The sequence below is a fragment of the Rhincodon typus genome, unplaced genomic scaffold (genome assembly GCF_021869965.1).
Source record: "Rhincodon typus isolate 14 unplaced genomic scaffold, sRhiTyp1.1 hic_rhity00001938, whole genome shotgun sequence".
Classification (NCBI taxonomy): domain Eukaryota; kingdom Metazoa; phylum Chordata; class Chondrichthyes; order Orectolobiformes; family Rhincodontidae; genus Rhincodon; species Rhincodon typus.
This window is the reverse complement of record NW_025967576.1, coordinates 13,383-25,000: the sequence shown is the minus strand read 5'-3', so window position 1 is coordinate 25,000 and position 11,618 is coordinate 13,383. Positions and strand designations below refer to the sequence as shown.

Here is an 11,618-nt window from a genome sequence, read left to right as displayed (position 1 = left end):
CCAAGTCTGTTAATTGTTCCCTGGTTGTCTGAATAAGAATTGAACAATAAAAACTTGGATTCTTTTAACAAATTCATTATATTCTAAGATCAATAGGTGGTTAATTTCATATGAATTTATAACAAGTATTACAAACTATAATCGGTCTTAACTCTTGCAGCTAAGGACACTTCTGTACATTGTCTTACACTTCATAGAATTGGATTCAGTTAAATTAGCATTGTTGTTGTACATATAAATTACAAGCTTTCAATTAATAAAATGAAGTCTTACCAACCACTATAATGATAAGGTGCAGCAATTCCTCTATTAGGACATTGGTCTGCTGAATTACATCCTACAATAAAAAGATGCATATATATGTAAGTTTCATTCAACTTATCAAGGAGCAGAAAGTTAATGAGAAAAGAAAGGCAGCATTAGAGGAGCAGGAAAGTCAACGGTTCAGATCCGGACCCTTCATCAGAACCCTTCAGCAGTCCTGAAGAAGGGTCCCAACCCAAAACGTCAGCTTTCCTGCTCCTCTGATGCTGCCTGACCTGCTGTGTTCCTCCAGCTCCACATTGTATTGACTCTGACTCCAGCATCCGCAGTTCTTGCTATTTCCTAGTGACTAAAAGAAAACGCTGGAGAATCTCAACAAGTCTGGCTGCGCCTGTGATGAGAGAAACAGTCGGCAGTTTGAGTCTGAAATGAAAGTATTCTTCAGAAGACATTTTATAAAAAGTTAATGTTGCTTGGCTTCATTTCTTGAAAAACTATTTATCCAGGTTATTCGGAGGCAATTGCCACTAATTTAATGAGTTAATACAGACAGAATTTTCCAGCCAGCCGGAGCTTTCAGAAAACTGGGTGGGGGAACTTCATTAAGTGTGAGGCAAAAATTCAGTTTCCTGATGGTGGAACCTCTCAGAAGGACTGTATTTCCGGACCTTCATAGTCGGGTACCTGTTTTGCATTTATTAGCATGTCATGAATATTCATCAACACAATCATGTTAGTTAAAAAAAACAGACGGTTCTTTGTTCACAATACCAACTATACCTGGTAAGATAGGCTGCTTTCTCCAAGATCTACCGAGTGAAAACTTCTTCAGTTACTGGACTCCAACAGAACCAAAAGCTTTTTTTTGGTGCAAATGTTTACTGTATTAGGGGTGAGTACTCACAATATTAACCAGCTCAGGAGAAGAATGTCTGATACAATCTGGCTTGTAACTGTTAATCACTGACAATGTTGGAGGGCGAACGCTGACTGTGCCAGCAAATTTGCCAAAGTGAAACATTTATACTGGCTGACATCAGCAAACCTGACTGTGGCAAGCAAACAGGGCTGAACTCAAAAGGGGGCTCCACTAAAAAGACTTTCAGAGATAGTAGGAACTGCAGATGCTGGAGAATCTGAGATAACAAGGTGTAGAACTGGATGAACACAGCAGGCCAAGCAGCATCAGAGGAGCAGGAAGGCTGATGTTTCGGGCCTAGACCCTTCCCTGATGCTGCTTGGCCTGCTGTGTTCATCCAGCTGTACACCTTGTTATCTCAACTAAAAAGATCATCTTTTTTGTGATTGTGCTCTTGCCTTTCATGAAAGCATACTAGAAATATGCACACTTTGCTACTTGGGGTGAATGGTTAGCAAGCTGATGGTCTGTGAGATACTGAGTACTGTAGATTCTTTTGTGTTTTCAGCCTGAGCCCTGGCAGATGTGAAAATAGTAATATCATTCTGGTGTCAGTAGTGCTACATTGATAGCTGCAATGAAGTGACAGACAATTACATTAGATGACTGATGGAGATGCCTGGCACCCAATCTCCTGTGTGACAGTCCTCTGCAGCACATGCCTAATAACACTAACTCAGAAAAATAAAACCAAAGGAACTGCCGATGTTGTAAATCAGAAACAAAAGCAGAAATTTCAGAAAAAGCTCGAGTGACCCTTCCTCAGAACTGATTTCGCTCCACAGATGCTGCCAGACGTACTGAGCTTTTCCAGCAATTTCTGTTTTTGTAATGCTAATCCACGCTTTGAGGGGCATGATGTATTTAGTAGACAATGTTATATACCCAGGCAGGGCACAGCAAATCATTCATCTTGTGCAACTGGAGCCAGTTCTCTTTGAGCTGCCCACCTCCGTCTGGGCTAACTTTGTCAGTCATGTGGCCTCTTGTTGTCATTCACAGGAAAAAACAGCTCCCCTTCTTGCCTGGACAACCTTTAGCTCTTTTAAAATTGTTCATTCATGGGAAGTGGACATCATCTAATGCCCATACCTCATTGCCTCTGAGGTGGTGGTGACAAGCTGCCTTCTTAAATCACTGCAGTCCACAATGCTGTTAGGGAGAGTGTTACAAGATTTTGACCTAGAGACACAAGATTAGGGAGCCTAGGTCAATGCCAGGCAGTTCATCCAGTTTCATTCCTTTCCCTGGAGACTTTTTAGCACCTGTCATAACTGAGTGGCTTGTTAGACCAATTAAGAGGGCAGTTAAAACTTAACTGCATTGCTATTGGTCTAAGGCCACATGAAGACCAGACCAGGTAAGGACAGGAGATTTCCTTCTCTAAAGGACATTAGTGAACCAGATGGGTCTTTATGACAATTAACAATTGTTTCCTGATCATCACTCAACTTTTAATTCCATTATTTAGAATCATAGAATCCCTACAGTGTGGAAACAGGCCATGCGGCCCAACAAATCCACACTGTCCCTCTGAAGGGCATGCCTTTTGTCATTTATATAAATGATTTGGATGTAAATATAGGAGGTATGGTTAGTAAATTTACTGGATTGAAATTCTACCATTGGCCATAGCGTGATCTGAACACTGGTCCCCAGCTCACTTCCTGAGACTCTAGATTTTGAGTCTACTGATTATCCACAGGTGGAACCGTGTAAAATGTTGCTAAGGCCACAACTACAGTATTATGTGCAGTCCTGTAGTCTACATTATAAGAGGGATGTGATAGCACTAGAAAGAGTGTAGAGGAGATTTACTAGGGTGTTGCCTGGGCTGATGGGTTTTAGGTATGAAGAGAGACTGGAGTATAGAAGACTGCAGGGGGAACATGATTGAGATGTATAAAATTTTGAGGGGAATAAACAGCGTAGATCGGAAAGACTGTCCCCTGGTAGGGGGATCACTGACAAAGGAGCTTAGATTTAAATGAAAGGGGCAGGACTTGGGAGGGGATGTGAGGGAAAATGTTTTTATCCAGAGGATGGCAGAAATCTGAAACTCACTGCCTGAAAAGGTGGTAGAGGCAGAACCCTACACAACATTTAAGAAGCGCTTAGATGTGGATTTGAGATACCAATGCATACAAGGTTGTGGGCCAAGTGCTGGAAAATGGGATTAGAATAATTTGGTGGTTGCTTTTGACTCAAAAGCCATTCTCTGTGACTGTAAACCTCTTTGACTCAATGAATACCAATACGCCATTACTTCCGTCTCTAGGAAGACATTGCTGAAGTGTGGTGATGTTTTTGGCCTGGTCTCTGACATTTCTGGGGGTGACTGGGGTTAATGACCAAAAGGTTGAGTTGCTCCTGGGAGCAGAGTATGAATGCCTTTTAAATATCGTGCTGACATGTTGAAGCCTGGACAGTCCTGACAGGGACAAGGGGCAGGGCAGCAGAACCTAGCCATAAAATTTGACGTTTTACCCAAGCATATGCAATGAGTTGAGAAAATACAAACTGAGCAAGAAAATCTGAATCACTTCCCTCACCCCAAAAAGCAGAAGCCCCTTCCACTTTTATGCCCACCTCCACACTTAACCTCAAAAGGAAGAAAATTCTGACCAAATTCTTTAATTTGGAGCTGTTCTGAGGTCAGATTAGAGGCAACTTACAAATCTGAACTGAGCAGGTCAACTGCTCATTAACATTCCAATTCAATGCTAACTTCAATGACAACGCAGTCTTTGCTTTCTTCTTCTTGGGACAGTAACCAAGGTAAAGTGGTAGAAATGAGCAATAAGGTATATAAAGGAGTGAGAAGGAAGTAATCCCATAGGGCTACAAGGAATACAACAACAGGTTCAGACTGAATGTATGCTAACATACAAAGGGTAATGAATCAGATTGGGAAGTTACAAGCACAGATATGGGAATACGATATCTTGGCAATAATGGTATTAAAAATGGTGAGGACTTGGCACATAATTTTCAACTATAAAGTGTTCAGAATGGATAGGATAGGGAAGAGAAGAGAAGGGTGGTGGGATGTCAGTACAGATTAGAACTGTTGGGCAGAAAGTATGTCCTTGAAGGTTGGATTAGAGTTGCAAAATAAAAACGGAAATGATCACATCATCAGGAATGTTCAATAAACCTTTAAATAGTAAGGGAGCCAACGAGAGAGAGAGATATACAGAGGAACAAACCTGCAAGGAAATCACAGATGCACAACTATGTTGTTGATATATTGGCGGCGACAATGGGAGATGTTAATCATCTATATTACAGAAAAAGTAAATAATAGGAGGGATTTCTGAAGCGCTCAGGAGAATATCCTTGATCACTATGTTCTCAGCCCAATCAAAAAAAAAGGTAATGCTGCATCTGATACAGGGAATGAGGTGGGCCAAGTGAACTCATTATCTGTGGGAAAACACTTGAATAGACATGAAAAAGACAAAAGATTTAAATTAGTAATGGAGAATGGCAAACAGGAATCTAAAATAGAACACGTAATAAGGAATAAGGCTATTTTAAATGGGATTTGAAGAAGCCAATCCAGGGTAAAACGGTATCAAAGACTGATGACAGAAGTGGAATAGCACAGTGAAGCAAAGGGATGTTTCAAATGCCAGCCAGATACACTCCAATAAAGACAACATACAAGGGAACCAAAACCAGGCACCTTGGAGACAGAGAATATGATGAAACAAGAATCAAGGGTTCACTTTCATGTCAAGTGAATTCTTAAAGTGAATTCCTGTTTGCCATTCTCCATTACTAATTTAAATCTTTTGTCTTTTTCATATCTATTCAAGTGTTTTCCCACAGATAATGAGTTCACTTGGCCCACCTCATTCCCTGTATCAGATGCAGCATTACTTTTTTTTTGATTGGGCTGAGAACATAGTGATCAAGGATATTCTCCTGAGCACTTCAGAAATCCCTCCCATTGCTTACTCTTTCTCTAATATAGATGATTAACATCTCCCATTGAAGTCTTCAAGTGAAAACCAGGCGAAATGCACTAAGCAAAGACAAAATATGGGAATAGAAAGCAGTTAATATAAAACGTACTGGCCAAGAGATAATATGGAAATAGAATCACAGTTAACATTAAAGAGATTCCAAAAATTTTCTACTAGCATATAAATAGGTGTATAGTGGAAGATGAGGTGATCTTATTAGCAACAAGAGGGCAATATATACACCGAAGTGCAAGGCAAGATGAGAATTTCTTGCAAGTACTTTGTATAGATGCTTAGCTGGAAAGGGATGCTAACAAAATGCGAGAAGGAGCAAAGACGGCAGAGGTATAGATGGGGTGAAAACTGATAGGCAGGATATACCAGAAAGGTTGCCTCTGCTTTGAGTGGATGAGTCACCTGGTCCAGATGGCTTATATCTCAGGCATTTAAAGGAAGGAAGATTGGAAGGGGCTTACCACAATCTTCTTTGGATACAGAAAAGTGCCAGAGGAAGGGAGAGCGAAAATTATGCTTACCCTCACTCAAGAAAGAATGACAGATCAGAACAAAACCAAACAACAAAAATGTTGGAATCTGAAACAAAAAAGCAGAAAATGCTAAGAATCTTCAGGTCAGACAGCATCTGTGGAAAGATGTAGCTAATGTTTCAGGCTGGGATTTGTTATCAACACAATTTGACATTGATGCCTAAGGATACAGTGAGAAATAACTTGGTAAAACCCCTGGTTAACAAAGGCCAACAACTTAAAGTTAACATCTTTGCAAAGACCTGATTTAAGTCTAAACTCCATCGACAGCAATTAAATAAGACACTTGGATTTTACCTTATTTCTTGGAATTGAAGACTTAGAAAATACTTCAAACAGTTCAAATCTGCTCAAGAGAAACATTAAGAACCGATTTGGATCCATGATCGAGGCTGCAATCTGTAATACAAAGGTGATTTAAATGTCTGTGCCTAGGTGAGTAACTATGAAGCTTCAGAAGGGGAGCAGATTATAGTTGCAAATTGCACACAAAAGTCTAGAGCTATGTGACAGCAGTAATATGTTTTCACAAAAACACTGACAAATAATTCTAGATTCAGTTCATGAATTAGCAGAAGTCCAGCAGTTGATAAGAATACTGGCACTTGTGGAATTCCATTCCACAAAGCTTAAAATCCAAGTACTATGACAACACCCTTCTGACAATCAGATGGACAACAGTTGCACTTGTTCAATGATGCAAAAGCAGAGGCTTAACGACACTCTTAGCCTACATCACTTTAAATAAATATAACGCAATCTCAAATCATTCCTCATCCAACTCTATAAAAGCCAACTTGTCAAAAAGTTTATTTTAAACATCAGTTTTGAAGACAATATAGAGAAATGACATAGGTTCAATCATGCTTGCATCCTTTAAACAATTAGATAGTTACAAAGGCCCAGTGACATACTTATGAATATCCACTTCAGTTAACACTCTCGCAGAATTAAAACATTTTACAGAATTGTGTCTGTCCATTCAGGTCACAAAGTTGGATAGCATGTTAACTGTGAACTGTTTTGTTTTTCATCCTATTCTTAGATTATTGTTCACCAATATATCATGGATTATGCACAATGAGAAATTTTAAACAAAGCAATTTGATTTAAAAAAATTAAAAATAACCTGTTTGCAATACACGACCAAACATTGGACAGCAAATCTCCTCAATTCACAGCATGTAACCAACATTCTCAATTAAGATTTACATAAACTTGGTTTGTCTTTGAAATCTAATTCTAAATGTAATAGTAGGAAACAGAGGTAAGGTGAAGTGCACATTACTTATTGAGCTTACACCTAGACTAAAATGAAACACAATGAATCTTGAAACACAACAGCTTCTGTTGAGAATCCCCAGTAAAGAAAGCAGTTCCAATGCAACTGCTCATATTGTTACTCAAAAACTAAGTAGGATTGGTTTCATGCAAGAAAATCTTATGAAATCAAGATCATTCTTCAGAGAAACTGGTTGTGTGATTAAAACAGTAAAATTGTTAAGTATATTCAAATAGTTTTTCAAAACTAACTCAACATCCCTGTGCAGGTCCCTGACCTTTAGAAGCCAAGATGTTGCGAGAGAGATGTTACAATTGAAACGCACTGACTGAAAGGTTAGTCAAAGATTTAACAAGAACCTTTGTAAGGGAAGTGGGTAAATACTTCAAAAGTGAACAAACTGCAAGGGTATGGGAAAAGGGGCTAATTGGATAATTCTTTCCAAGAGCTGACACATGCGCGATGGATTATGTGGGCCTCCTTCTGCGCTGTGATCTATTCTGCATCACTTCAACACCATTCATTCAGGAGACAAATTGACCCTTTTTCTGTGGTCAAATGCTCTAGTGCCAATCATCCTATCTTCAGCCAATACAACAAGATAATTGAGTTTGAGATATCCCTGGTACCAAGCCCCGTAGTTGTATTTCTGAAATGAAACATTAAGGTGCATCAAAATGGTGCGTTTGCTCAACTTGGCAACTACTTTTAAACAAATGTGAATTTTCTTGACCACGTTTTAGACATGACAATCATACCTGCAACATGATTATGTCTTTGTCAAACATCTCTTCCCTCAATTTTACATTTCGGTACCAAAACACCTCAAGAAGAAAAAGAAAATCATGGTTACAACCTTTGTCAATTCTAGTAAATATTTAAACAGCAAGAAATCAGCCATGGATTGGAATTATGGGTAAAAGATCAAAAAACAAGGCATCTTTATGAATGACTCATGGAGTACTTTGACGTCAATTTATTAACGGATTAACCTTGCCCTACAAAATAACTAAAACTCAAATATTAATTTAAACTGTATTTATCGCATGCCATTTTGATCTAGGTAAGTCTATGGATCCATTCTGTTCTGAACCCACAAAAGAGAGAGCACAGTGGCTCAGTGGTTAGCACTGCTGCCTCACAGCACCAGGGCCCATGTTCGATTCCAGCCTCAAGGGACTGTGTGTGGAGTTGGCACATTCTCCCAGTGTCTGCATGGGTTTCTTCCAGGTGCTCTGTTTTCTCCCATAGTCCAAAAATATGCAGGTGAGGTTGACTGGCCGTGCTAAATTGCCCACAATATCCAGGGATGTGCAGGCTGAGTGGGTTAGACATGGAAAACGCACGGTTACAAGGATAGGGTACGGGATGGGCCTGGGCCTGTGTAGAATACTCTCCAGAGGGTTGGTGTGAACTCAATGGGCTAAGTGGCCTGCTTCCACAATATAGGGATTCTGTGTCCCATGGTGAACAACTGAGAAACCTAAATGTTTCAAACAGTCTTGAACCTTTGACTAATGAAGTATCAAAACCAGGAGCATTTGCTTTTGCCCAATCAATCATGAGAATGAGGATCATATTATTATGGCTATTTGACTAGAACCAAATCAAATTAATAAAAGTTGGTCCACAGCCTTCCAAAATAACTTGTGAGCAGCACCCCAAGGACCTAACTTTCTTATTTTAAGCAAGCAATTATTTTTATTTTAACATTAATGCAGCAAACTAGCCTAAGGCACTTCACAGGACCCTTAAAAAAAATAAAGTTTGTCACCAAGGCGCTTTTTAAAAACAAAAATCATTCATGAAATGATGCCCAAACACAACTGTTCTTGAGAAAGTGGTGAAAGGTTCCTTCTTGAAGAGAAATGAATGGTTTACTAGATCATTTCAGAGGGCATTTTGGAGTCAACTACATTGCTGTGGATCTGGAGCAATAAATTGAACAGGCCAGGTAAGGTCGGAGGATTTCCTTCCCTAAAGGACATTAGTAACACAGAAGAATTTTTATAACAAAACATTATTTTGTACATTTTCTTTTAAACTGAAGATGCATTTACTCAGTTGAATGTAAAGTTCCCAGCTACCATGGTGGGATTTGAACTCTCATCTCTGGCTCAATCCAATAATAACCATTATGCCATCATGCTCTAAATGGGGAGGGAGTTATTAGGGGAGATGTCCTGAAGCTTGGTCGAAGAGTTAACTTAAACAAGGAGAGAGATGCAGAGGTTTAGGATGAACATTTTGGAACTGAAGGAAAGGCTAATTTGTCATGAACTTTACAAGACAGTTATGTTTTGAAATGCATCTTTAACTGAAAGTAAAATAGAAAATTACAGATTAACAACGCAGCACTGAATCATGTGACCTGTCATTAGTAAGGAACCTCAAACAGGAAACGACTGAAATGCCTTTGGAAGATATACCAATGAGGAAATTTGTAATTACCTTAAAACGTTTGGGGAATCTAAATTTTGGGAAACATTTGAGAAGGACTTTTGAGACTGCATCATCTGTAAGAAACAACTGTAGGTTTTGAAAAAGAATTACTGACCCATGTGAGTATGCAATGCTGGGCATCAGGAAACTACCAACAGGAAAGAAGTTAAAACACAAAGGTTACAGGGATTCCTTGGAGAGAAGGGTAAAAGAAAATGAAAGACATTTTCAAAATAATGAGCAGTCAGGACAAAGGGGGATAGGAGAAACTGCTTCCACTCTAAATGGATTAAAAACCAAAAGGACATAGTTTTTAAAAGTGTTTTGCTAAAGAAGCAAATGCAAGGTGAGGGTGGGTGTAGGGGGTTGGGTGTGGGCGTTAAAAAAACCTTTTCACAGAGTGAGTAGTTAGGAATGCACTGTCTGGAAGTGTGATAGATCAATTAAGGCATTCAAGAGGGCATTGGATGATTATTTAAATCAAAATAATATTCAGGGTTATGGGAAAATGGCAGGACATTGGCGACAAATTAAAATGTTCAGTAAGCCAGTGCAGACAAAATGGGCCAAATGACCTCCTTCAGAAATCACAGAATTGTTATGATGCCAAGACCAGCCAGACATCTGTTGGAATAGTCAATTCTAAAAATGTAAAGCAGGGATAAGGGTTCAGCAGTATGTGAGCTGAGACAGGGACAGAGGCATACAACGTTAGAGGTGGAAAACTGTTTTAGTGATGGTGTGGATGTGTGATTGAAAGGTCACTTCAGGCTTCAGCATCTCTCTTCAGTTAATATCAACAGAAGGAAACTAGAGTTTTAAAGAAGTTGAATATGGTGAGTACTGGAAATATGAAATAAAACCAGAATACACCAAAAGGAAGTCAAACAGCACCACTGGAATGGAAGTTAGGAGTAATCATGCTAGCTCTGATAACTTTTCATCAGAACAAATCCTTTACCTTTGTATTCATGATGTTTCGCAAATACTTTTCAACTTAGAACAGATTTCACTCAAGTAAATATAAAGTGGCTCATAAAATCATAAGATCATGAGGAGAATCAAGTATTTTGAGGAAGTATCCAAGGAAGTTGATGAGGGCAGAGCGGTAGATGATGTTACTTGGACTTTAGTAAAGCCTTGGACAAGCTTCCGCATGGTAGACTAATGAGTAAAATTAGCTCATAGTTTGCTCATTGAGTAGAAAATTGACTTAATGGGAGGAGACAAAGTGGTGGTAGAAATTAGAACAGTGCTGATGTTGAGGTGCCAAAATTGGATCGGGGCGGACAAAATCACAAGTCATACGACACCAGGTTATAGTCCAACAGGTTTATTTGAAATCACAAGCTTTCGGAGCGTAGGCCCTTCACCTGACCTCTGACAGAAACTGTACAGCACAGGAATGGGCCCTTTGGCCCACGATGTTGTGCTGAACATGACGCCAAATTAAACTAACCCCTTGGGCCATATCCCTCCATTCCTTGCATATTAATATGCTTATCTAAAAGTCCCTTAAACACCCCTATTGTATCTGCCTCCACCACCACTTCTGGCAGGACATTCCAGACTCCTACCACACTGTGTAGGCAACTTGCCCCTCACGTTTCCTTTGAACTTTCTCCCTCTCACCTTTCAACTCTGGGGGGATAAAGATTCTGATTGTCAACCCTACCTATGCATCTCAATTTTATAGACTTCCAGCAAGTGTCCCCTCAGCCTCCGCCGCTCCAGAGAAAACAACCCAGTTTTTCTAGCCTCTCCTTATAACTCATACTCTCTAAACCAGGCAGCATCCTGATAAACCTCTGCTGCACCCTCTCCAAAGCCTCAACTATCCTTCCTGTAATATAGCAATCAGAATTAAACACAATACTCTAAGTGCGACCTAACCAAAGTCTGATAAAGCTGCAACATGACAATCTGATAAAAACTGAAAGAACTGCGGAACAAAAACATAAGTCACTGGAAAGCTCAGCAGGTCTGGCAGCATCTGTGAAGAAAAGATCAGAGTTAACTTTTCAGGTCTGGTAACCCGTTCTCGGGAGGGTCACCAGACCTGAAAAGTTAACTCTGATCTTTTCTTCACAGATACTGCCAGACCTGGTGAGCTTTTCCAGCAACTTATGTTTTTGTACTTGACAACTTGACTCTTGTACTCAATTCCCTGACCAATAAAGGCAAACATGCCA

At 39.6% G+C, this 11,618-nt stretch overlaps 1 protein-coding gene across 2 annotated transcripts in view; it reads right to left on the bottom strand.

Annotated features, from left to right (window-relative positions):
* Positions 1 to 31: 31 nt before the first annotated feature.
* LOC125481384 (E3 ubiquitin-protein ligase UBR2-like) overlaps positions 32 to 11,618 on the bottom strand; it is a 16,786-nt gene continuing 5,199 nt past the window's right edge. The window contains exons 4-6 of one of the 2 annotated variants that reach the window (XM_048592861.1): positions 7,743 to 7,808; positions 6,000 to 6,101; positions 32 to 337 (exon numbers count right to left, since the gene is read on the bottom strand). In XM_048592861.1, the coding sequence (XP_048448818.1) occupies positions 254 to 337; positions 6,000 to 6,101; positions 7,743 to 7,808 (252 nt within the window). In that variant the 3' untranslated portion in view covers positions 32 to 253. Of the gene's footprint in view, positions 338 to 5,999; positions 6,102 to 6,579; positions 7,634 to 7,742; positions 7,809 to 11,618 lie in introns of those variants that run through there. The other variant, XM_048592862.1, reaches the window with a different exon arrangement.